Raw genomic sequence first — 26,406 nt, 5'->3', positions numbered from 1 at the left:
TTTGGATGAACTGACCCATTTCAAGTAATTTCTGCACTAATGGAACCCTAATATTATTCTTTTGCTTTTCTTCCCGGAAAGATCCAAGGGGACACAAGAATTTCTCTACCGGCAGCTTCCACAGGCAGCTAAAGCAGTTAGGCCATTTAGTCAAAAACCCTAAATTACAATCCAATCAACGTCTAATATCCTATAAATGTAGACCAACAGCCCCTTTTACCAGCAATTATTCTATATCAACATGTCTCATTAGGTCAAGGTGGCATACATAATCATAACTATGTGCATAAGGAAATGCTTTATAAGAGGTGCCCACCTTTTTTGTCAACTTTTTAATGTCACAAGTGAATAGGGGAAAGGGAGAATACAGACACCTCATCCAATAAAGATGGCTTTTAAAAATACTGCATAATCATTCTGTTTTTATCAAACAAATACAAATTGCTGCACAAGCACTTTTATTATGGTGAGATATATGATATCTAACAGATCACAGATGCAATCTACAAACATGATAGAGAATGAACTACCATTCAATATGCCAAAGATGTAAAATCAACAGAAACAGTTCATTTTTTACTGTCGAAAAATTGCAACTGAGAACATCTGAACAGATATGCACTGCCACTTACCATACTTAACAATATATAAGATTTGAGCTCTATATCTATCTAATATTTCATATAAAGATTTTTGGTAATTTTGTTTTCTTTTTCGGAATGACCTTATACTTCATAATTAGAACAAATCAGTCAATAAATTAACAGTATGGAGCATGCAATATTAACCACCGATACACTATGTATCACTGCAATCTATCTTTTTTGCTGAAAAATATATATATAAAAGAAATCGAGAATATTAAGGGGAGTCCTGAAAGAGTAAAAAAAAAAAAAAATCATTCAAATATAAATTACTCTCTTTTCTGTGTTCATTCTTCCACTACATTTCTAATGAATTTCAAATTGAGTAACTCCTTTCTTGTTCTTTCTTTTTCTTTTTTTCTATCATCCTATTGCAAATAATTCTCGACGAGAAAACACGGAGACAAAGAGCTGATCTTTGAATAGGAAAAGTGATCTGCAGGGTCCCAAATGAATTGGCTTATTCGAAAAAAGCCTTGTTCTTTGGAAGATTTATCATCATGAAATATTTTAATCCATGATTGGTGAGTCCACAATATTCCACGCCGACACATCTATTGTGAAAGCATGGGTTTAGGCACTAACAAGAAAATACATGCAAGAGCAGTAAGACTTTATCACGGTTACAATGATGACTAAGAAGAAGTCAACCCACATGCCCCAATCTTATCATTTTCAATCTGTATGGCATAGGATTCCCTAACACCTTTGGCAAACATTTTGAATTTTTTTTCAAGTTTGGTTATGATTACCCAACATACGAATCAGTTAAAAATGTTTCTCCATGCTTGAAAAAGCCCCCACACTTCTCCTCCTCAAATCATTTCCACCATGCAAAAGCTCAGGCTTAAGATGAAGAGGAAAAATTTAACCCATCTTCTCTTGGTATTCCTCCTCCTTGCAACTTTCAAAAACTATTTCTACACTCCTATCATGGTTCAAGCTATAGAATCAGGTAAGCACTGAATCTCTACTCATGCTAAGCTATTTAGTTCTTATTCACTAAGATTTTCAATATCTTTAGTTACATGCCAATATGTCATATTATAGAGAGTTAAAACAGGTAAACACTCCATCTTAGTTATTAGTTTTTATGGTTTGGACCACTTGTAAGTTGTAACAAATCTCATATCGTTAAATACTGCCATATAGTTGATTTCAAGCTTGGATCTGCACAACCCGGATCCCTATCGGAAGGTGGATACATTTTATCCAATCAGGTGAGTTTCATGAATATTGTTCAAATTCTTAGTGATTTCTTTTCATCTTCTCTTGATTGGAGTTAATGCAAATGGCTAACATCTGTATTTTCCCTGTATATTATTTGTCTGGAAAGGAGGATAACAGTAAACAGATTCAAGGGAAGAAAATCCGCAAAGTCCCATCAGGACCCAGCCCAATTGGAAACCGGCACCCACCATCGAAACCATGAATGGATAGGTAGCACTTGTTCTGTGTACAAGTATAAGAGAGCGTGGTGATGTTTCTTTCCACTTGAAAGAATTAGTAAGTTGGGTGACTTGATGTCCTTAGTATTCTACTGGTAGTATAATGGAATTTATTTTAAGATTCATGTTCAATAAACCTTGAGATGATAAATTCCGGAGCACTATGTCACCATTCTTTCTGCCCACAACTTCACACTGCATAGCATCCTTAGGTCTCCAAGACAATACAACTTACATAGGCCATATACACAGCTCTTAGTTATGAGAAGATCTCATGACATTTTCAAGTTTACAGGAAAAATGTAAAATAAAAAAATTGATTCCTCACAACTTGTTTTATTTTTTTAAGTTCTTTCACAAAATGTTGCACGCATATTAGTATTTCTCTTTAAAGTTTATGACTTAATGGATACAAACCATAAGCTCCCCCATCCACCCCTCCCCTTTTTATATTACAATTTTTCCAAGAAAAACTAAAAAATAAATAAAATTAAACTCTCAAGGGTTTCCTTTCATGAAAATTCACCCATAACACAGTAATTATGTGAATAACTTGCCTGCCTGGGCGCCATGATTTTAAAAATTAACATCTAAGAGAATATGTGATTCAGTCAAACCACGTGTAACAAATTTTGACACAAAATAAAAATGGCCACTACAATATCAAGATACAATCTGTTGAGATGTACAGGACTCACCAGAAGCTACATTCAATGAAGAGATACGCATGATATCTTCATACCGTACGCTTCCGCTTTGATCGCTTGCTCCTCCTTGGACCAGAATAATTCGGAATCTGTTTTTTACTATTAGGAGCATATACCTCCTCTAGCACTTCATCCTGCCATAGATCTTGAATCAGTTAACAAAATCCAGAACAGAACATTATTTTCTGTAATGTGAGCACTGCTCACATCTTATTTTGAGATATCTGATCCCATCTTAACCTAAACACCTAAACAAACTGAGGCATATCTGTTGGAGGAGATGAGGCCCACTTTCTGATCACTGATGTATTATAGCCAGTGGATCAGATCATAATTATGTCGTGGTGGACACAACATCGACTCCACCAAGAAAGACTGTGCTTTCCATTTCCATTATTTGCTTTGCAATTTAATCATCTTTAGATTCAAATGTCACAAAATGTATAATACATGGCAAACATGCAAGGGAAGCTTGGAATCTGCTCTTCCTCGATCCAATTTAGAAATTATCTTAGTTCAAAATGAACCTGAAATGTATTCCATGTATTATGTTTGTTTTAGATGCACACAGAACATGGTACAATCATTAGAAATGGAGATCAGATGATTGCATGATTGACGGGACTGAGTTTTGGCCCTGTTTGTCCAGCGTTAATCCCATGTTGACGGCCGATCTTGTGCCAAATGGGATCTCTAACAGATCAAGGGCAGAACATGAGTTGATCGAGCGATCCGACTATCTCCACATCTCTATGGAACCAAACCCCATTCTTACAAAAAAAATCACATCCATAACTATTATCACGGGTTTTAGGATGTTTGTGTCCTTGAAATCTGTTTAAAGATGATCATGATCTCCATCACAGCCATCCCATTCCCAATCTCATCTCCAGGAGTGAAGATCATCTTCTCATTACGCCAAAGGAGTCCACAATAGTACCAATCCGATAAGGAATTTATTAGAACCAGACTTGATCCAATGTGTTTTTCTTTTTTTATCTAACCCGAATCCAAAAAATCAATATTTTCGGATCGGTCCTACTGCAACCTGATTTGGTTTAATAGAAGTATAGATAAAACATAATGTACGTCATATATACAAATAAAATGTAGAATATAAATATACATTTTTTTATATTCAAATACATCATTGGATCGGGTCCATGTCAGATCGGAAGATGTTTGATCCAAACCGATCTGATAATTTATTGAATTGGACCCTTGTCAGATTGGGTCCTTATTGGAACCCTAATCCTTGATCCAGGCCCATAGTTATCGGATCAAAATGGATTGGATTTTGGGTCTGATACAGTCCGATGCATTGACAGACTAGTGATAGTTAATGAAACTAGAGGAGTTAATTCAAAATAAAAATATATATACATGGAATGATACCTCACAAATTAAGATCTATAATATTAATAGGACCGACACATAATATCTGCGGTGCAACTTTACTGAGGATACTCTCATGGATTATATGCCAGTTCAGTTTGCTGGCACTACGTAACAAGGTCACAGACATGTGTATCAGTCTCTAAAAACAACACAAGGTGTAGAAAATAATGTCTTTGACAAGGCCAAAAAACCAATGCTTCCACACACACGCACATACAAGTATTGTAATATTTTTTTTGATAACCAACAAGTATTGTAATATAGTATTTTAGCTATGCATTACCCAAACAATTTTCAAATAAAAATAAACATATGAAAACACTTCTATAAAGCATTACCTACTAGAATATTATTTTTTGATAAGTAAACCTAATAGAATTATAGGTCGTAACATACCTCGTCCTTCGTTTCTTCATCAGAGACAACATCAGAATCAGACACATTAGCCAAACTCTGACTCTCTCCTTCTGGCAGAGCCTTGTTCAATTTTTTCTTCCTCTCTTCTTCCTTTAATTGCTCAAACCTGTTGGTTGTTATGATAGCCTGTCAGGGAATTCATGAACCAGCTAGAGAACAAAGATAACTATTGGAAAGATATACCACCAACCTTCCACCAGTTTGCGCTGACTGAGTAGTAGATCTTTTTGCTCGTCCTGCACTAATGATGCCACTTGCATTCTCACTAACGGCAGGTTTTGCACCACCTAATTTTCGCAACCATACTTGTTGTGCTGTACTGAGGACATTGTTTGTGAACCTAGTAACCAAATGAAGAATCTCAATAACATGAAAAGCAGGTATACAGTAATAAATAAATGCAAAATAATGCAGCTTAACAACTTCCTTTTCCATTTCAGCCATCTTCATAAAAAATACAACATTCTATTAAGTCTAGTCATATTCATTTTTGTGGAAAAGTTGCCTAACATCGTTAAATAAAGTTATCAATAAATATAATGATTTAAGAATGACTATGGCATCAGATAGATGTCTGTAACAATAAGATTGGTGCATTTCCATTTAATTTTTGCTTAAACATGTGTGTGGTGTCAAATTGACCATAGAAAAACTGAGCAACCGATACATCCGTACCAATAATGACAGATTAGTGTATATTTGTATAAAACCTAGATTTAGATAAATAAAGAACACCTAAGAATATAACATAAATGTGAGTAATTTCTTTTCAATTTTTTTTTGTTGCTAATCTCTTAAATGTGGGTAATACTACAAAGTATAAAACAGATTAGTTCAGCCATACTAACTCACTATCCAATAGGAATACAAAGCTGCAAATTCTATATATCAATTGAATGCGAAGACAAAACATTGTCTCATCATATGGATGCAACATATGCATGACATTGCTAAAGAGATAGAATGGTAAAGTGGTGGTTGTGTATGCTGCATATATCACCGGAAAAAAAAAAAAAAAACATTGATAGTCCTAGACTGACACCTACCAGTAGATTGATAATCCTGATGGGACAGACAGGGAGAAGTAACCAATCATTAGTGGAAGAAACTTGAAAATAAGAAGTGTGTTTTTTTGAGCTGGATCGTCAGTCTGCCAAAAGAAAACATGAACTTAAAAAGCTTAGTACAAAAGTTGATAAGAAAAGGCTTGACTAAACAATAAAAAAGGGAAGAAAAAGTTCAATAAGAAAGTTGATTCTCCACCTGGGGTGGCTTCATGATCTCCATTGACACATATTGAGAAAGAACAAGGAGGACAGGTAAAACCAGGTATGCTGCAGTATCATGCCAGCCCAATGGAGGATGTCCATCCTGCAAGAGGTATTACATGGTTATGCATAAACTTCCCAAAAATAGAAATTGAGTGCATGAACAGTACTTCTGCGGGTCCACCTACATGGGTGTGTTCTTTTTTCAACTGAATTCTAAAGACGAAACCTTGGGGAATTGGGTGGATGTGGCTCGGCCAACTATAGGGATATGATTCAGCACCTTTGTCATGTTTTCATCAACCAAGACCTTTAAAAAGTTAGGCCACAAAGTGATGAGCCTTAAACAAAATTACCCTGATCAGGCAATCTCAAACTTCCTGTCTATTAAGTATGGACTTCTTTCCCAACACCTGCTTCCGTGTAGCCATCTAAGATATAGCCCTGAATCGAAGGGGTTGGCTTGTCCAAATCAGTGCAACGTCTGCAAGAACCCATCCGAGGAGTGACCTAACTTTGGCCTTTGTCCAGTGACGGGTAGATGTGTCATGCACACGTAAAACAGGCAGAGTACATATTAACTGCTTTCTACCTAGATTTCTATATTTTAAGCATAGTGGGTACCTGCTTCATAGCATAGTCACCAAATCGGGGTTCGGGAATAAGTTGGAAAAGAAAATATTTGGAAAAAAAGAAAAAAAAAAACATTGATAGTCCTAGACTGACACCTACCAGTAGATTGATAATCCTGATGGGACAGACAGGGAGAAGTAACCAATCATTAGTGGAAGAAACTTGAAAATAAGAAGTGTGTTTTTTTGAGCTGGATCGTCAGTCTGCCAAAAGAAAACATGAACTTAAAAAGCTTAGTACAAAAGTCGATATGAAAAGGCTTGACTAAACAATAAAAAAGGGAAGAAAAAGTTCAATAAGAAAGTTGATTCTCCACCTGGGGTGGCTTCATGATCTCCATTGACACATATTGAGAAAGAACAAGGAGGACAGGTAAAACCAGGTATGCTGCAGTATCATGCCAGCCCAATGGAGGATGTCCATCCTGCAGGAGGTATTATATGGTTATGCATAAACTTCCCAAAAATAGAAATTGAGTGCATGAACAGTACTTCTGCGGGTCCACCTACATGGGTGTGTTCTTTTTTCAACTGAATTCTAAAGACGAAACCTTGGGGAATTGGGTGGATGTGGCTCGGCCAACTATAGGATATGATTCAGCACCTTTGTCATGTTTTCATCAACCAAGACCTTTAAAAAGTTAGGCCACAAAGTGATGAGCCTTAAACAAAATTACCCTGATCAGGCAATCTCAAACTTCCTGTCTATTAAGTATGGACTTCTTTCCCAACACCTGCTTCCATGTAGCCATCTAAGATATAGCCCTGAATCGAAGGGGTTGGCTTGTCCAAATCAGTGCAACGTCTGCAAGAACCCATCCGAGGAGTGACCTAACTTTGGCCTTTGTCCAGTGACGGGTAGATGTGTCATGCACACGTAAAACAGGCAGAGTACATATTAACTGCTTTCTACCTAGATTTCTATATTTTAAGCATAGTGGGTACCTGCTTCATAGCATAGTCACCAAATCGGGGTTCGGGAATAAGTTGGAAAAGAAAATATTTGGAAAAAAAGAAAAGAAAAATGGGACTAGGATTAGGGTTGTGTAATTGTTCCTACTAAGTGGTGTTCTTATATTGTATCAGCAAATCCCACATACTAAACTGTAATAAAAATCACCAAATCCCCCATATTAATATCATCCATCCACAAAAAGTAACCACATGTCCACAACACATTCAAGTTTTATATTGTTCAAAATATAAAAAAGATTACAATCACAATTACAAATTAGGCATCAACCGATCAAAAATCATCAAATTCAATGTCATCATCATTTGCATCCTCATTATCTGACACTTCACCAGTAAAATAGTCATCATCATCTTCATCGTCATCTCTTGCTAGTGCATTAATAGGACCGGATTTGGGAAGGCATAAATTTTATCTAGGCTAACATACCCCATATTACTAAAATAATGTTGAAATACCTCCTTTTCATTTTTGCTGGTTTAATCACGAAGTTTGTAAAAGTGGCAACTGATTGAATAGTCGTGATTTAATCGGTGAAGGAGAAAAGTCACGATTTAATCATGACTTTTACAATAAGGCATCAAACTTGGTGACTATGCTTCACAATAAGGACATACATTAACATAGGATCACAATGCAAATCTGACATTCAGCATTCATGATTAGGAGAATATTTGAGTGATGATATTTGCAAGTGGAACTAAAGACAAAAGTCCATGCGCCTGAAGAATGTAAAGTTTATTTACCACAAATGGAAAAAACCAGGAAATTCCGGATCCACTTTGTCGAGCAGCAATTGTGGTTGGACCCCCCAAAGAGGGAATCCAAAAGAAACCTTCTGTTAGCAATCCCTTCATATAAAAGAGTTATGGAATCAGGAATATTGAATATGTATCATTTCTGACCTTACAAGTCATTAAATTTTTATTTATTTATTTTTTGAAGTTACCCTCTTATATACCTCATTTGCCACATTTGAAAGAGCTTGATATAAACCAATCCAAACTGGTATTGTGGCTAAAGTTGGGAAACATCCTGTTTGTTAGTAAAAGAAATTGTTAAATGATATCAACATGTGTTACTTTATGAGTAAAATTATATGATATTACAAATTGGGTAAGAAGTGGACTATGCAAATAAAAATCATACATATAGACCATGTAGAGCCTGGACCGAGGTCTTCATTTGGACAATGCTGACTGCCACATTGACCCAAATGACACCTCAGTCCCCTAGGGTTCATGTTTAGAATTAGATTAGGTCTTAAAAAAATTACAAAAGAAAAAAAAAAAAAACTTAGTTTTGCCTGATCAAAGGCTATGAAAATGGACAGCCACTGAACTCACAAATTTAAATTGTGTTGATCAATCGTGAAAATTTTCTTTCTAGAGTTCTTAGAATTTTGTGATCTACATCCACATGGCACCCAATTATGTTTTTGGGTTCCATGTGGACATGCAGTGCACATGGATAGGTAGGCTCTCAGCCCATGCAACCCAATCTCTCTCTCTCTCTCTCTCTATATATATATATATATATATATATAAGGGAGTTTCTATAAGAATGGTTAAGAAAAATGCTAGAGTTCCACTTCCCCGCCCTAAAAGTAGTAAGGAAAAATTTCCAGATATAACATTCTACATCTTCATCATACAGAGGCTGCTTCCAAGATAATATTAGAGATTAAAATAAAACTGTTGTGATACACTATTGAGTTCATAATCACAATCCCATTCCGAAGAATTTCCTTTTCTTCTAATAGGTAGTCACATTCCAAAAAAATACAAGTCCATTTATTTGAACTTAGAAACAATAAAAACCATACTCCAACTAGCAAATTATCATTGCCATGCCTTAACCCAACTATCCAACAAGAAAATTATAAATCAAACAATTGAAATAAGAAATTGTTAATAACTAATTAAAAAATAATGCGATATAAATTGATAATGTAGACAAACCTGCCAATGGATTAACCCCAGCTTGTTTGTAAAGACGTGATGTCTCAAGTTGTATTCTTTCCTAAGGGTAAATAACAAGAAGGGGAAAAAAATATCAAACTTCAAGGCCAAGAAACAAGCCAAATCAAACTTGCAGGTCCAATCATGGATTTTACTTTACATACTTGCCATGAACAAGAAAAAGATATCAATATAATATTAAATGCATAGCATACAAAAGGTGCAACAGGGAGTACCAAGTACCAACATGAGCAGATTCTTTGTAACCCATTTTTCATGTAGCTAACGTTACGCCCCTAGCTCACAACAGTACAATATTATCCGCTTTGGATCGAAGCCCGCACACCTTTAAAACGCGTTGTAGCATTGAGGGTATGGTTTGTCCTTGTAGCCCAAGCTCTGAACGTTCTTTTGTTCAATGCGGAACTATCACACTCCTCCCTGTCATTCCACCCCGCATCGTGACAACTCCACTTCAACCCCTTGGTTTCTGCAAGCCTTTCCACGTCCAACCAATGGCGCACCGGCAAAGTTGTCACAACCTCCCCACCAAACAAGAAAAGTCATCCTTGGCTCTGATACCATTTGTCATGGCCTAGCCGATCTGCTACTGGTTGGACATGAAAAGAATTGTGGAGACTATGGCGTCAAAGTGGAACCGTCACATTGCGGGGAGGAATGACAGGGAGGAGTGTGATTAATCCCACATTGGACATGAGAACATTTAGAGACTGGGCTACAAAGACAAACCATACCCTACATGGTACAATGCGTTTTAAAGCTGTGCGGGCTTCGGCCGAAAGCGACCGATAGTGTACTGTTGTGGGCCTGGAGCATTACAACTAATATCAACGGTTGAGGATGTGCCACATCATCAAGATGGTTACAACCAATCGTTTAAATTTAGGAGTTCAATGACCGTCCATTTTCAAACACTTGATTTGAGAAAGAAAAAAAAGCTTCTTTTTTATATATATATTTTTTCAAAACTAATCTAAACCACGACAAGAAGACTGAGTTGTTGTTTTTTTCAATTTGATGTTCTGTGGACTGCAGAGCAAGAGTTACAGGAAAATGGGGCTACAAAGTATCCACTCCCAGTGCCGACCTCTTTGTCACCTATTTTAAAATGTTAAGAATTACAATGCTAGCCAAGTGCAATGGGCAACCGTTACTACAACTATGAGAGAAGAATTGTATCCTTTATTTGGCATAAACTAAAAAGGGTTCAGTCACATTAGGTGACTACTTAGCAATGATCCACTTACAACCTTGGTCCTTTATGAAGTGAAATTCAAGAACCGAAGGTTCAACGTCAGCATCTATGTATGTTCACAATTTATACTAGACCGTCTTTCTCTGGTATTGTCTATTTACTATAGAATGTAACTTCCATACTCATCCAATCACTAGAGAAGAGGGGCTCCTCAGTGTATTCCCCAGACCCTAGCTGATGTATTTACATCATTTTGGTAGAAAAGCCAGACATATAAATGTATATATCCATCTTGTAATCAGTGGAGTCCCCTTGAATATTTTTAGAGCATTTTAATTTTCCATTTCCCCAGCCTCAAGAGAATTTGGATATGGCACACAGATTTTTAGGATTAAAAAAGCTTGTTGTGATACTTATAAAAAAAAAAGCTTGTTGTGATACCAAAATTATCTCATGATTGTATTTGCTAAATTAGTTTCCATAACATGGCAAATGATAAAGGCAAGTTCAACAATAAGATGAGAAGCTCTCACGACGGGTTCTTGGAGATCATGGGCTTTTTGTACCTTTGGTCAAAGCAAAACATAGAGTTCGCGGGGATTACTTTTGATGATTTTATTTTTAGATGGAACTCTTTTTGTAATCATTAATGTTTTAGCTTTCTCTGTTTTGTTGTTCTTTGAGAGGCTTCCTCAGCCTCCTTGTTCTTTGTTCTCCCTTTTCTCATCAATATATTACACTTATCAAAAAAAAAAAAATTAGTGTTACCAGGAGACTTCCTAGTCAAGCATACTCGATTGCTTATCCACTAATAGATTTGAAGATGATCACCTGCTACCATCTTTAGAGCTTTGCTAGACTTTCTAGAATGAGCTACAAGACTAGGGCTTACTCAAAGTTGAGTTACCGTACGTTATCAATATCTATAAAAACTCAGGGAAAAGAGTTTTGATTGAAACTGAAAGGTATTCTAAAGAATAACACATCCAAGAAGCCTTCCAATTACCACTGACATTTCACTGTCTGTTTCCAGAACCTGTGGATCAGTTTTTATTTTTATTTTTTTACTGTATCTCTCCCCCTTGCAACTACTGCCCCAACATTGGTAATATTTCCCGACAAAGAGGGCATGTGTCCCCAGGGCATTACTAAAACTTTTATGTGTCTCCACACTAAATGATGACAACTTCTTGATATAGTCAATGGAATAAGGACTGGGATTAAGAAATGTTCTAGAGTTCATGATGAACATCTGACAAAGCCCCAGCTTATGTTATTAAGAAATTAAAAGTTGAGAAGGATATGCAATTATTAAATACTGCAAGTTAAGGGAGACGTCAATAAAAAGATCCTGCTTTTAGGACTAATTCCCTAGAAGTCAAGGCACCCATTAAAGGAAATGTAAGGGTAATTTTCTTCTGCTCTAGAGGTATTGTTCCATTTTTATGTTTGATGGTCATATAATTAAACAAATAATCATTTGCTCAAGCTTGGTTTGGTGATACGATGGCATCCATAAATCCAAAACCCTACGAGAATGTAATTTACCTGATTTCCTGCATATCTTTCTTGAATAGCTTTGATCTTTGGCTGCAGATTTTGCATAGCCAGTGTTGACTCAACCTATATATCACATAAACAAAGGGTAAAGCAGGCACAAAGGTGCACTCTTGAGGAGAAAAAAAGAAGAAATTTACCTACATAACAGATAATATCCAAATTGGTATTAAAAATACAGTTAAGAGACTTAGGGTTAGAAAGTTTTCCTTGTCATGATCAAAACAATCTAGGTGTTTAATTATTGTAGACACTCATGATTATTCATTTCATTTATATTACAGTGTCAGTAGGGACGTTCACCTGCTGCTTTGTCAGAGGCAATGTGGCCACTTTGACAATAACAGTGAGCAAGATTATTGCAAATCCATAGGCATAAGGAACATGCACAGCTGTAAATCCATCCTTCAGCACCTGTAACCAATAAAACATGCAAATTATCCACACATCAACACTATCTTGCTAGAATGATACCGAACTTCCAATAGAACAGAACAAATACAACGCAGCTAGAAATACAGAAAACACAGCCTTTTATATGGACATGAAGATGAGATTATCATTATGAAGCACCAACAAATTTTAGTAAGAACACAACTTACTAATTCTAGTTTAAGAACACAACTTTACAGAAACAACCTTTGGGCTTATTTACTTAATTTACTTTAATGATTCCAAGGAGAGATGGGGAAGAAACCACAATTATACAAGTATGTCAAAGTCCACTGGGAAAAAAAAGTAAGCAAGTTACTTCATAGATACAAATGTCACATAAGTTCTTAATGCTCATCATCCTTTTCAAGCTTGATGCAGCAAACAAAGCAAGTTACTTCATAGATACAAATGTCACATAAGTTCTTAATGCTCATCATCCTTTTCAAGCTTGACGCAGCAAACAAACATAATGAGCCCCATAATGTTAATTATTAATGCAAAATAAATATATTATTGTTTACACCAACCTTCTTTGCAACGGCGTTTGAACAACCATTGACTTTACTTAGGCAGAAGGTTAGAGTCACCTCACCCAAGCTACTACTAAATCAACACCTCTCATATCCCACCTGATGTCCAGCATTAGAAAAAGACCTTATCCTCTTATACCATATCCTATAAAAAACTCCTTATAATTAACTCAAAAGAAGAGGTCTTTTATGGATTTACATAAATTATTTTATTTTTTGAAATAATGTGTGTACACACAAGCACGAAGCATTGGCTCTTGGCATGCACCAATCTTTCCTTAGGTAATTTTAGAATATATACATACAAAATTGAAATTTAATAGAACTATGGTTAAATTTATGGGTCACTGATGATGGAAGGTATGGAGAGAGACACTTGTCTCAAACATGATGTAAAACAACCCCAACAAAAGTTCATAAATTCAGAATAATGTCCCTAAAACAAAACCAGACGCTAACCAAGAAAAATTATAATATTACGGAACAATAGCTCGATCGGAGGTCAAGAGTGTGGTCCGGCGGAAAAACATCAGTCGTCCGTATCAAGTGATACGTTCATTGCTCAGTAGTGCTTCGCTACTTGACGTTGCCCCGCTGGCGGAAATAGCTTAATGGTAGAGCATAGCCTTGCCAAGGCTGAGGTTGAGGGTTCAAGTCCCTCCTTCCGCTCCTGGCTTCGTCGTTTAGTGGTAACGAGTGGAGTAGGCAGCGAGTGGAGTGCATAAGCACTCCACGAGCAGCAAGCAACGGCTTTTCCGCCGTTGCGCGCTAGCGCACTTCTGCTTTTCAATTCTAGGGATTGACTCAGTTATCTCAAATTGTTTCTCATTATTAAGAAAATGTAACAAAGATAAAATACGAGCTTGTTTTATAGCAATAGTAATTAATCGTTGTTGTTTCAGAGTCAATCTATTCACTTGTCTAGATAATATTTTTCCTTGTTCACTAATAAATCGACATAACTTTTATGTCACCCAGACATGCCAATCAATGTGGAGTTTTCATGTTTGACACATAATGAGGGCCAATAGTTCTAGTCAATTTTCATAGCAATCTTCAAACATTAAGGTCATAAAAATAAAGTAGCCTTAGATTATTCTTGTTAACTTACCTTTCCTATAACCAATAGAAAATCAGGATGTACCATATTAAAAAGGGAGGTGCAACATGGATGGTGCCCCAGCCTACATCATGTTGGTACCCTACCTTTGTTAAACTTTCGTTGCGAAAGGCAACCATTAATTTTATTAGATTATTAAAATAGGGAAAGAGGCAAAGAAAAGTAACCCTCTTCACCCACATGAATGTATGCTTCCGAACTGGGAATTGCCAAGTAGGGGAAAGAGTAGATGACAGAACATCCGGCCACCTTTGTGACCACCTCAACTTCCACAAAGGCATACTCAAGAAAAACCAATTTTCAGTTAAGTTTTCTGGAATTTTTTTTTTAAATAAATCTAACTGTCTCCACTTATATTCCCTTCTAGAGGTCGGTATGTCTTGAGTAGTAGTAGTACTATGAATATAAATTAGTTATCCATATGTACTGCCCATAACTAGCTAACATTCTAAAGATATAATGCTGTAAATCTAACACCTGAGTGTCTCGAAAAGATATAGCTAAACTGTATTCTACACCATGATATCAAAATCCTCAATATGATATTATGTCCTGTATATTCAAACTCGAATCTTTGTAATTAAAAAGTTCTTCTCAAGCTACAAATCTACTGTTTCAGATCCTCCTACACATACTACGAAATATACTAGCAACAAATGAACAAATTTTCATCAATTACACTCAAAATTCAGAACGAAAACAATAAAATCGACAAACAGCATGTACAAACTTAAAATTCTCATCATAGTTACCTTCAAAACAACTTCCATGGCGTCTGAGATGAAACCAAACCACCCTCCACTCTTCTGAACTGCCGCATCAGTTGAACTAGATGCAGCGCCACCACCAGAAGCTGAATCCGCAGCTACAACAGCCGCGTCGGCAAGTGTGTACAACAGACTTTCTGCTCGGCCAACAATTCCTTGAAAATCGATAGAATGATCGAAAGATTGAAGAGGAGGAATTTCATGGAAGCTGAATTGCACTCTGGTGTGATTGAGTTTGCGAGGAGGTCTGGAGAAAGGAAATCTGTGGAGGCCATGGCGAGAGATAGAAGGGAGAGGAGTACTGAGAAACGAAGGAGATGATATTAGGGTTTTCGCCATGATTGAACCTTTTCTAAGGTTTCTGCAGAGTCTCAATTCAGCTTTTCATGAGAGCCAGAGAAGAAGATGAGGAATGGAGAAGCAAGCTTTCAAGAGAGGGAGATTTTTTTACGTATTATCCGTATTTGTTGGGTCGGCTTAGTTAAAAATAGTTTGTTTTGTTTTTAACTTACCTTCCTTATTAATGTAAAAATATAGTTACGTCCCTTGACCTCTGACTACTGAAAATAGTTCAAGGTATTGACATTACTATCCATTTAAAAATGATGTAATTAATAAATAGGTGTTGTGAGATGTCTAGTATTCCTATTGGATTTCAAGACATAAGATAATATCAAAAGGGATCTTTTCTTGATGCGGAGTGGGCTCGGTTCAACTGCTCGATTGGGTCCATGCAAGGGTTCGGGGAAATGTCCCCCGAGGAGATTTTTTGTGTGTGGTATATATTGTATTTTCAAGTAAGATTTCTTTATTAATATTATTATTATTTCTTTGGCTCTGTAAAGTTACTTGTGGCAATGGACAGAGATTATGTAATCTTTATTATTAATAGTGGATTTTTCTCTCTCTTCTGCGGACGTAAATAATTTGCCGAACCACGTAAATTTTATGTATTCGTTTTATTTTTATCTTTACTCTTGTTACGCTTATGCACAACAAGAGGTGTTGGACAAGCAGTGCTTTTTCATTAGTACTAGTTAGGTAATCATCAATAAATGGTAAACAACTTAAAGTAAGATTAGTGTATTTTGAGTTGTCTCTCCACTACTACTGTCCTTAATTTTTTGGCTTGGATATTAAGAAGTACTATATATGGGGATGGCCACTAAATCAGTAATTCTATATTGTACAAGTTTCATTGGCTACAAATCATCCAAGAAAGTTGATAAGTATGCCTAATGTAATATCTGGCATATATGCCAATAATAACTAATATATAAGATCTTCTCTTAATACAGTAATTAAGAGTAAGAAATTGCAATTTGTAGGAACGGCCAACAGAACAGGGCCCTGCCCTATGCAGGCTAGGCTTCTGCACGTCGTGGTATGGGACAAAGCCGGAGTGAGGAGGGAGAAAGGGTAGTGTTCATCTGCTTCGGACTTCAAAAGGTTCATCCTCCTACTTGAGATTCATTGTTGCTACCTTCTGCCTTAACTCGGTCAGAGACTCGACTTGCTTGTCTGGCTGGGGATCAACCAAAACAATGGGCCAAATGGCTTTCCATAGCTGAATGGTGGTATAACACCTCCCATCACTCTTCTACTAAATTTACTCCATATGAAGCCCTCTATGGTCAGCCCCCAACTACTCATATTCACTATATTCCGGGTGATTCGTGTGTAGCCATCGTTGATCAAGGCTTGCATGATCGTCAATTCTTGCCAAAACTTACTGGTGAAGACTACATCCTGGTCACTAACAATGGTTGAAGGCATGCCATACAACTTGCTGATATTTTCAAAGAGGGCTTGGGCAACATCTATGGCAGTGTATGGATGTACTAATGGAGGGAAGTGAGCATACTTAGTGAACCGATCTACTACAACAAAAATGACATTCTTGCCATAAGAAAGTGGCAATCCCTCAATATAGTCCATTGATATATCACTATAGGTAGGAATCGACAACAACATATTCTAAATCAACATCTAAATAGAAACCTCCATCGAGAAAGCAAGGACGCCCAAATGCCTTTTTTTGAAAGAATTGCTCCGCAACAAAGATTCAAATGATCAAGTGCCCTTTTTTTTTCAACATCGCAGGGATACAATTCGAGGTATAAACTTAGATATGACGAACAATAGAGAAGAATCTTTATTTGAAGTTGTTCATTGAAAGAAAGTTGATAGTTCATTCCGTAGATTCTAATTAATCGATGAAGAGAATGCATATGTGAGAGCAGGAGAATAAAGTTCAAACTCTTTTATAACGGAAATATTTTAATTTAAAAAAAAATTATTTCATATATATATTTTTTAATCAAACAAAAATGTGCATGCCACCAAATAGTAATGATGTATAACTAATCTGATCCTACAGTCCGAGATTTATTTTAGAGATAAATCTCTAAAACATCGATTAATGTAAAAACAAATCTACGAATGGGCAACCAAAAGTAAATATGTATCCATTTCTACAGGTTCTCACGTATGAGAAATAATAGAAGAAATTAATTTTATAGAAGATACTAATGGATCTTACAACAAAAGTAACTTGAGTTTTAAAAATTAACTCTCAGAACAAAAATATGGGTATGTAAGCCCATTTTTTTTCAAACAGCAGCGACAACGAGCAGTTCACTTTGACAACACAAGGTTTTATCCAATTTCGTTGGCTTGTAGAACATCTCTGGAGCCGTAGATCCAGGATCCAAAACATATCCAGATCGCTTCATTTGTGCAGTAAGCATCTTCAAGAGCTTATAGATCTCCTTCTTCTGAGGGTGCCTTCTATCTTTCACCATGAAAACATGAACCCGACTCTTTATCTCAATCCAACTACACCCAGGCTGCTTAACAACACCTCGTTTTCTCATTAGCTTCCTTACTCTCATAACCTCCCCCCATCTTCCAAGCCCTGCATACATGTTCGAAAGAAGAACATATGGACCCGAATTCTCGGGATCAAGCTCCAAAAGTTTCTCTGCCACACACCTTCCCATCTCAATGTTGTTGTGAACTTTACAAGCTGCGAGCAAGGAACCCCAAATGACGGTATCGGGCTCTATTGGCATGCTTTCTATTAACTTCTTCGCTTCATCAAGGAAGCCAGCCCGACCAATTAGATCAACCATACACGTATAGTGGTCCTTCAATGGTACCAAACCATGTTCCTCTGTCATTGAACGGAAATACCGACGACCTTCTTCAACTAGACCCGCATGGCTACAAGCGCATAAAACTCCAATCATTGTAACATGATCGGGTTTCTCTCCCAACACTAACATTCTCCTAAAGAGACCTAGAGATTCACTCCCATACCCATTTTGGGCATAACCCACGATCATGGCATTCCATGAAACTCGATCCCTTTCAACCATGGTTTCAAACACTCGATACCCATCTTCAATCGAACCACATTTCGTGTACATGTCCACGAGTGAGTTTCCCACAAAGATATCTGACTTGGGTCCGGATACAAACCGGAAACCATGTTTCACGACATGAGTGTGTGCCTGCTTTCCAAGCTGTAGATTAGCAAGGTTGGCACACGCATTGAGGATGTTTCCGAAGGTGTAATGTGTAGGGCAAACCGACTCTTTCTTCAAAAGGCAGAACAGATCAAGTGCAGCTTCATTCTCTCCATTTTGTGCATAACCCGCGATAAGTGCATTCCACGAAATGACATTCTTCTCCGTCATCTTCGTAAACATTAATCGTGCGACTTTGACACTCATTGACTTGGCGTAGCCGCTGACCATGGATGTCTCCGACACTACATTTCTCATAGGCATCCTATCGAAAACAAGTCTAGCTTCTTTAATTTTACTGCACTTAGCATACATATCAACCAATGCATTACTTAACACAAGATCATCCCTGAACTTGTCAGACCTGATCACGCGGGCATGAATTTGTGAACCTTCTTCAATTGCGGATAACGTTGCACATGCACTAACTACACTGGCAAGTGTAACTTCATCTGGCTCGATTCCAAATTCCATCATTCTCACGAAAAATCTTATAGCCTCATTCGCCGGACCATTTTGCTCGTAAGATGTAATTAAACTATTCCATGAGACTATGTTTTTTTCGATCATCGAATCAAAGACTTTTCGAGCATTGAACACGCTTCCACATTTGGAATACATGTCAATAAGTGCTGACCCCATGTAAACATCCGATGAATATGGGGACTTTGAAATCGAACCGTGTATTTGGGTACCCATTTTTAAATCCATTAACCCAGCACAAGCACTGAGAGCACTAGCATATGAGTACTCATTGAGTACAAAATCCTCCCAATGCATCTCAACAAAGGTCCCTAGAGCTTCTTCAAGGCGATCATGCTGAGCAAAACCAGATACCATCGAGTTCCAAGAGCATTGATCGGGTTCGGGCATCAACTTAAAAAGACGAACCGCTTCGTCAAGGAATCCCGATTTCGTGAACGCGCTTATTATAGAATTCCATGTGAAAGTATTCTTTTGAGGCATTCTATCAAACAAATTGTGTGCATCATTTAAACAACCACATTTAGCATAAACATCGATTAGTCGATTCTGAATGAAAATTTCAGAAGCGAATTGGGTCTTAATGAGGCGAGCATGAACCCGATGGGCATCTCGAGGGGATTTAGATTTGAGGCACGATTGTAAGAGGTTGGCAAAGAGGGTTGAATCTGGGAGATGGAGATCACTGACTTGACGCCATACTGATCCAAATCTTCCCATCCCATGGTCCCTACTCCCTTCTTTTATACAAAGAAGATCTACGCTGGTGTCATTGAGTTTCGTACTTTGGTTTGAGTTAGTTGGTCGGTTGGTCTAGAATTTAAATTTGATATAGGTATTGCCTCTGCCCTCTCTTGACCTAGGTCTACTCTGACTGACTAATGAAAATGACTTAAATGCTCTCGTGTTCAACCTGTAAGCAAATGTATGATACTTGGCTACTTTTTAATTCTAAAATAAATGACATACCCCTCCAGCTTTGGTGAATATTTAAGATATCTCCCTATGTTTTCAAATTGATGACATTACTTTTGACATCGAGTATCAGATATAATAGAGACCATGATAATGAGGGCATTGAGGTTATTTTAATTACTTGGACATCAGCTTCTTTAAAATCCTCTATTTTTTTTTTTTCTTATATCCTTATTTTTATTCCAAAACCAGTCATCTTCAATCAGCCTATTGAATATGATAGTAATGTTGATGAGGGTATTAAGGTTATTTCTTATTAATTTATAAAAAAAAAGACTAAGGTAAATGGGCATGCCAACAATTTGAAAACTAAAGAGTACCTCACTATTCCCTAAAACAATGATTTTGCTCGAGTCTGACTAGCCTTACTAAGTTAGCAAGGATTTTCACCCTTACTAAAGGTCCTTGGATTTACCTTGTGTCATCAAAAAATATGATCCAATGCTTCAAGATTGCAGTGGACAAAATTTTTTGAACTTTGAAAAAAATATTCAAAACAACTTATTTTTCATCATTGAATTTTAATTTTAAGTTTTGGAATTATGTAGAACTGTTCCTTTCTAAAATCTTGGATCAAGCCTAAAAGAAATTGTTTTTTGATTTATTTTTATTTTATTTTTTTTTATCTAAGTTTTTTAGATGACTAAGGTGTTGGATTGCTAATGCGATAATCCATTTGAGCAAAACGACCCTAAGTAAGGCTTAAAATCTTTCTAATTTAGTAAGGAAAAGATTTATAGTTTTGTTTCTATCAACATTGGAGACCCAACACGACTTTAAAGAGAGGTACCAAGGTTCTCTTTGGATTTAGGAAAAATAAAAGATCTCTTTGGTGTTGGTTCATTTTTCCACTGAAGTACAGTTTGATTATGGATAACTCTACGTACTTGTTTAGATACAATTTAAAAAGTAATTTTTTTATTTTTAAAAGTTGGAAAACTAAAAAGATTGTTTGAATTTATTTTAAAAAACATAAATATAAATCTTTTAAATAATAATAAAAATTAAATTTTTTACTTTCTAAAAGGTAATTTCTCACACGGTTACTTTTTATTTTGTACTTTATATCCAAACAGAACCTACATAAAGAAAAACTAACAACTATGATCAAGTACTTGCTTGAGATGTCTTAGATTTTAACCTATCCTCAATTAAGACGTTCAAACCAAAATGGGACTCACAATATCCATCTTGCACAACCCCGATGTTCTCAAGGTGATGCCTTTCTAGTGGGTCGTGGTACTTCCCTCAATTGGGATGGTTGTGTTCAAACTTGTGCATAGTTTGGCCGGGCATATGTGTCTTTGACTTTGATCGAAGTTTTGGACAATTTTGGCCTACTCTAGAGAACATGGACCCATCGGTTGAGAAGCAGAGGCCCCCTTGAAGGAAGACACTTTGGGGGTGAACTCTGCAGAAGGATAGACTGAGGTGAAAGGTCCTCAATTGATGGATTCAGAGCAAACGTCAAAACGATAAACAGGTAGATGGAAGGCATTTAGATGGATCTTTATAGATCATGAGGTGACATGCAGACAATGGATGAGGATCGTAAAACTTTGACCCACACCTGAAACCGTTAATATCGTCAATATTGCTCAATGACACCCAATTATCTGCTGACCAACAACAACAATGCACCATGGGTTTCACTATCTGGTTTATGTTGCAACCATAACTAGTGGTACCTATCCCCTACATGGCTGGACATCATAGAATAAACCTTCGTTCCCCTATTAGGGGAGTAACTAAGAACCAAAAATGAGCCTTAATAATACCAGAAGATCAGTTGACAATAAACTCTAGTAACAAGATTGCACACCAGGCAAAAAAGCACCACCACCCACGGAATCAATCATTGGACGGTGGCTGCAGTCGTTGAGTAGCACAATTCGAAAACAAGGCCAACTTGACTAAACAGAAAGAACCATGCACCGCCAGAAAAAAGTAAACAATATATATATATGGTAAAATTTAGAATTGTGTGAACAATGGATGTCAGGAGGCGTTGATTTTAAAATAAAAACAAGCCTTAAGACTGAACATTAAGTTCCATGTGTAGAGAGAGAATAAATCCCAATAAGTGATAGGAGAATATTACATTCATCTTAGTAAAACCTCCACTGATCATTTGAAATGGTCCTGTAATTGAAAGGATGGGGTATTATAGGGTCTGGTTTGAAGCAGAGAATTGGTGGGGTGAGAGTTGACAACTCAAAAAAGTTGCCATATTTGTGTCTGGAATGTCCAGCTTCAAAAAATTGCTACCCTCCAACTCTTCATAACTTCTATTTTTAAGGAGTTCCGACCCTCTACCTATGATGATGATCATGAATCATCCAAGTTGGAGTTCTTGGCAACTCCAGAGTGAATTCTCACTGGTAACCAAACACCGGAGTTGTAACTAACTCTCACCATCAACTTTCAAAATTTGACCTTCAGAAGTTCCAACTCTCGGGATTACAACTCAACGAACCAAACAGACCCCAATTTATTCAACTATAGTAATTTTTTGTAACTAAAATATATTGGAAAGACGAAGAAAACAACAGTTGACTAATTAGAATGTACCACATCACAAGTTCAGAAAATATCCAGTTCAAGAGCAGCAATTATCTTAACTGATAACCCTACATTGACCGATAGAGAAAAAAAAAAGGTAATATGATTGCATTGACTTAATTATGAAATCAAACATTTACTCATGGTCATTTTCATTAAATTATAACGTTACAACAAGATAGCCCAAACCATACATTTCACCATATATCCTCGTACAATATTTTCCATCATACTAAGTACTATATTTAGTAGGGTAGAACACCTGTCAGACACCAATTCATCCAATGTCTGCAAAAAGTCTAGATAAAATAAGAAACTAGGAGCTGGAAAACAAACGAATAAGAGCAATAACAAGATTGCAGAATCCTTACCAATAATTATAGAACTTCAAGTTCAAAGCTCAGCAGCAATCCCAGTCAAAATCTAACCAGATGCATAACAACAAACACCAGGGTAATTAGTGGGACCCAAAGTTGCAAAGATAAATGTGTGCAATAAGAACGCACTTTCCATTATATAGATTTTATTTTAGGATACAGAGTTAGTAACAATGAAACTCGTATCAAGGCAACCACCCTTACATTTCTCAACTCAATAGCAGGTCATTGGCTCCAAAGTGGGGACGAAGGCACACACGGACCTCATGTTCTTCAGGTCCGACACGGTGTTTTGGGACCATAATTTCTAGCACTGTCCCCGTCTCATCGTAGTATGCTTCCATATTTGCATCTTCGGGAATTCGAGTTGGAAGTTGTATTTCCCTTACAAACTCCCCAGGGGGACAATGCTCAGGAGCTGGATCCGTGAGCTTGAATGTCCTGTCATGTCTCTTGATGAATGGCATGCGAGCTGTGCTCACACATGATATCTTTATAATCCCATGAGTGAGACTATTCCTCCAAGAAACTTTCACCCTTAGTAGATCCGCAAATGGCAAGCTAACAATGATCAAGTACCCTTCTTCATCCTCGTAAATAGTTTTTGCGGCAGTAACAGGTCCATACACGTTCCTCATTACTCCACTAAACTCATTAAACCAGAGTGGCTCAATTGGGTGCATCTCCATATCAGGAACTCGATCGGAATGTGGATTAATTGGCAAACAGCAATCATCATCATTCCCGTGTGGGAAAAAGTCCTTCCTCCTCTTGTTGCAGACAGGCGAAAGGTCCATGCCATCACCATTAACATGGTTTGATGGTTGAGTTGATAAATTCAAACCAGACCCATTAAGCAATCTCCTTGAATTGGGTTGTGAGGTGGTCTTTAATGGAGAAGGGTGCCTTTCAAGCTCAAACTCAGTATTTGGTAGGTTCCTCCATGAACCAAAATCACTAGCTTCGGGTGGGATCGAGAAGTTCAAATCTCGGCCTGTAAGCTCTATCCACCTTTTTCGTTCCTCCTCATCAAGAACCATGAGATTGGGTGACCGAACAACCTCAATACCATGCACACATTGAGGGTTAGAGAGGCCTCGGTAATGTTTCCGCTGCATTCTGTGAGATCGGACAAAACCCTTATCCACACTGAATGGGAACGGACGCTCACCTTGACGAGAGTGCCCATTCATGTAACTCCTCAACTGCATCTTACCCAATGCATTCTCAGGCCTTTCCTTGAACACCCACATGTACATGTTCTCCATGTCATGCTGAACCAAGAAAACATCGAGCTTAAGATCTGATTTATCAAACCCAGAGACCCCATTGCCATCCCTAGTGATCTTTCCTTTCGGTTTATCGTTTAATACAGGTTTAAAGTAGAAATTGAAGAAAAACCAAGCACCCCAGATGCTATCGACCCGCTTGGCACATTTCCGCCCACCCTTCGGAAGACTGAGAAGGGTCTCGGTCTCATAGATCTGAGGCCCCAATCCAACATCTAAGATGTCGCAAGGATCCGGATTCCACGATTGGGGAGGTGGACTGCGCTCCGCTGATAGGGGCAAATTAATATCTGGTGGTCTGGAGAGAATGATCTGCCGATTCATCTCCCGATCCAATTCTTCGTGAGAAGTAGCACTTGAATCCATGGACAGGAGTGTGGATGGATGATGATTTTCCATACACAAGGTTGTGAGGAGAGCTTCTCCCATTGTTCTTTGACTCTCTATTAGGGTTTTTTCTTACTAGTGGGAACAAATGCTCAGACCCAATCCCACCATCGTCAACAAAAGCACCTCATAAACACAACCCCATAAATTAATCCCACACATCACACCAAAAGACCTCCAGATTCATCAAATAATGAAAAATATTACCACAATACCGATAGTAAAATCAAAGACATTAGCGAGATTAAGAACCCTAACATATAAATCAAAAACCCTAAAATATAATGGTTGATTATCCCCAATAAAGATTGAATTTTTTTACGACAATTGCAGAATATGAAATGAATGTGGAAGAAACCCTAGAATCTCCTCCTGAAATCATCAGAAAACAGGAGGAGAGAACAATATCAAATCCATGAAGAAATCTATACAATAGGGACAACCCTAACCCTAAAAGATCAGAAACCCTAAAAGGATCGATGGGATGATCTTCGAATATTACCTTTTGAGATTGGCTTTAAATCCACAGAAACAGAGGCCTTCACAAGCGATCCCCATCTTCCCAATTCATCCCATCAAACGAAACAAATAGTAGTGAGAGAACGATAACGGATTCTGTTTAGGGAAACCAAAACCGTCTCATTTAAACGAAATTCTCACGGTAGTGAGTACACCAGTTGAACCCTTAAACCGCTAATCCATGACGCCGTCACCGTTAACTTTAAGAGGTGAAAGAAGATTAGATAGTTCTGTGACAGAGATGGTCAACATAGGCGGTGACGTTTACACGAAAACCTATTAAATTTGCTGCACCACAAGCAAAGTTGTAACTTCCACGATTCTCAAATTGCCACGTGTCGTAATACCCCAACCCATGATGTTGTTTTGATCTGAAATTATTGTTCCAATCTTCAAATATTTCTGGTCTATTCGATAGCATAACTTTACTCTTCTATCTGATTAGTGAGATAAGATCCTGTACCTACGGGAGTTGGTTTGCAACACTACTTCCAGTCTCCTGTGATAAACGTGGCACTCTTTCAGAGTAACTATTAACCTTTGAATTTGGCCATCTACAATGTAAAATCACGATGATTGTAAAGTCTAAGAGCTTGGTTAGAACATTTCTCATTCAAGGGCATCATCTCCCCAAACTCTTAGTCAAAATAATGGTCTAATCCTACGGTGAGAAACTACTTATCAACCTATTGAGGTTGATATGAGATTCTTCACTCTTGGGCGTCTAAATGTATGAAGTCTTCAATTGGCATATCAACTATGAATGACTGACGTAAAAAACACATATGATCCCAATCATTTAAACACAAAATCAAATGGTTGAGACTTATGATCATCTTGATAACACGAATCTCAGAGATACTTATCCTGATGATAAATCTCAATCATTAGATTTTACATTTAAGGGTTGGGATCATGTGTTTTTATCATGAGTCATTCTTATGAGTCTAAGGGATCCGGACCCTTAATTAAATCATATATTAATATGCAACATAAATGAGAAATTATTCTAAGAATTTTTTAGAATAATTGAAAAGTAATCTTAAAGAGAGAGTGAGAAAACAAGATAGAGGGGGAGAGACCCTTGTTAGCAATTCAGGATACGGCAAAAATATTTATTCATCAAAATTTAGAATTTTATTCGATTTTGGATTGCAAAAATCCGATCTAAAATTCGTTTAGAAATTCGATAAATGAAAAATATGCAACAT

At 37.1% G+C, this 26,406-nt stretch overlaps 4 protein-coding genes and 1 non-coding gene across 7 annotated transcripts; 2 read left to right on the top strand and 3 right to left on the bottom strand.

The window, feature by feature from the left end:
- The first annotated feature begins 1,463 nt into the window (after positions 1-1,463).
- Positions 1,464-2,136, top strand: LOC147385620 (CLAVATA 3/ESR (CLE)-like protein). Its single transcript, XM_086422127.1, has 3 exons — positions 1,464-1,599; positions 1,797-1,864; positions 1,981-2,136. The coding sequence occupies exons 1-3, from the start codon at positions 1,476-1,478 to the stop codon at positions 2,074-2,076; spliced, it is 288 nt and encodes a 95-aa protein (XP_086278253.1). The 5' UTR covers positions 1,464-1,475; the 3' UTR covers positions 2,077-2,136.
- A 441-nt stretch (positions 2,137-2,577) lies between these two features.
- On the bottom strand, positions 2,578-15,541 carry ALB3 (63 kDa inner membrane family protein). Its single transcript, XM_086422129.1, has 12 exons — positions 15,059-15,541; positions 12,525-12,635; positions 12,213-12,287; positions 9,449-9,509; positions 8,449-8,522; positions 8,234-8,338; positions 6,832-6,939; positions 6,507-6,509; positions 5,661-5,764; positions 4,805-4,954; positions 4,594-4,720; positions 2,578-2,933 (listed from the first exon to the last, which is right to left on the bottom strand). The coding sequence occupies exons 1-12, from the start codon at positions 15,410-15,412 to the stop codon at positions 2,829-2,831; spliced, it is 1,377 nt and encodes a 458-aa protein (XP_086278255.1). The 5' UTR covers positions 15,413-15,541; the 3' UTR covers positions 2,578-2,828.
- Positions 13,784-13,855, top strand: TRNAG-GCC (transfer RNA glycine (anticodon GCC)). The gene has a single exon. It is a non-coding gene; the product is annotated as a tRNA-Gly (tRNA).
- Positions 15,542-17,468: 1,927 nt separating the features above from the next.
- LOC147385617 (pentatricopeptide repeat-containing protein At2g13600-like) lies at positions 17,469-20,095 on the bottom strand. Its single transcript, XM_086424369.1, has one exon. It carries the CDS (start codon positions 19,804-19,806, stop codon positions 17,686-17,688), a length of 2,121 nt encoding a protein of 706 aa, XP_086280495.1. The 5' UTR covers positions 19,807-20,095; the 3' UTR covers positions 17,469-17,685.
- Positions 20,096-22,706: 2,611 nt separating this feature from the next.
- On the bottom strand, positions 22,707-25,447 carry LOC147385616 (uncharacterized). 3 transcript variants are annotated; one of them, XR_015171887.1, is made up of 3 exons: positions 23,205-25,447; positions 22,995-23,046; positions 22,707-22,922 (listed from the first exon to the last, which is right to left on the bottom strand). XR_015171887.1 is itself a non-coding variant. In XM_086423223.1 (2 exons), the coding sequence occupies exon 1, from the start codon at positions 24,716-24,718 to the stop codon at positions 23,210-23,212; it is 1,509 nt and encodes a 502-aa protein (XP_086279349.1). In that variant the 5' UTR covers positions 24,719-25,447; the 3' UTR covers positions 22,707-23,046; positions 23,205-23,209. The 3 variants fall into 3 exon arrangements, 1 of the variants encoding a protein (XP_086279349.1); XR_015171886.1 differs by having other exon boundaries at positions 22,707-22,911; XM_086423223.1 differs by having other exon boundaries at positions 22,707-23,046.
- Positions 25,448-26,406: the final 959 nt, after the last annotated feature.

Source organism: Akebia trifoliata, chromosome 14 (genome assembly GCF_017979445.1).
Source record: "Akebia trifoliata isolate Shusen 1 chromosome 14, ASM1797944v1, whole genome shotgun sequence".
In the NCBI taxonomy this organism is placed as follows: Eukaryota; Viridiplantae; Streptophyta; class Magnoliopsida; order Ranunculales; family Lardizabalaceae; genus Akebia; species Akebia trifoliata.
The sequence above is the reverse complement of the archived record's forward strand: the minus strand, read 5'-3'. Positions and strand labels throughout refer to the sequence as shown.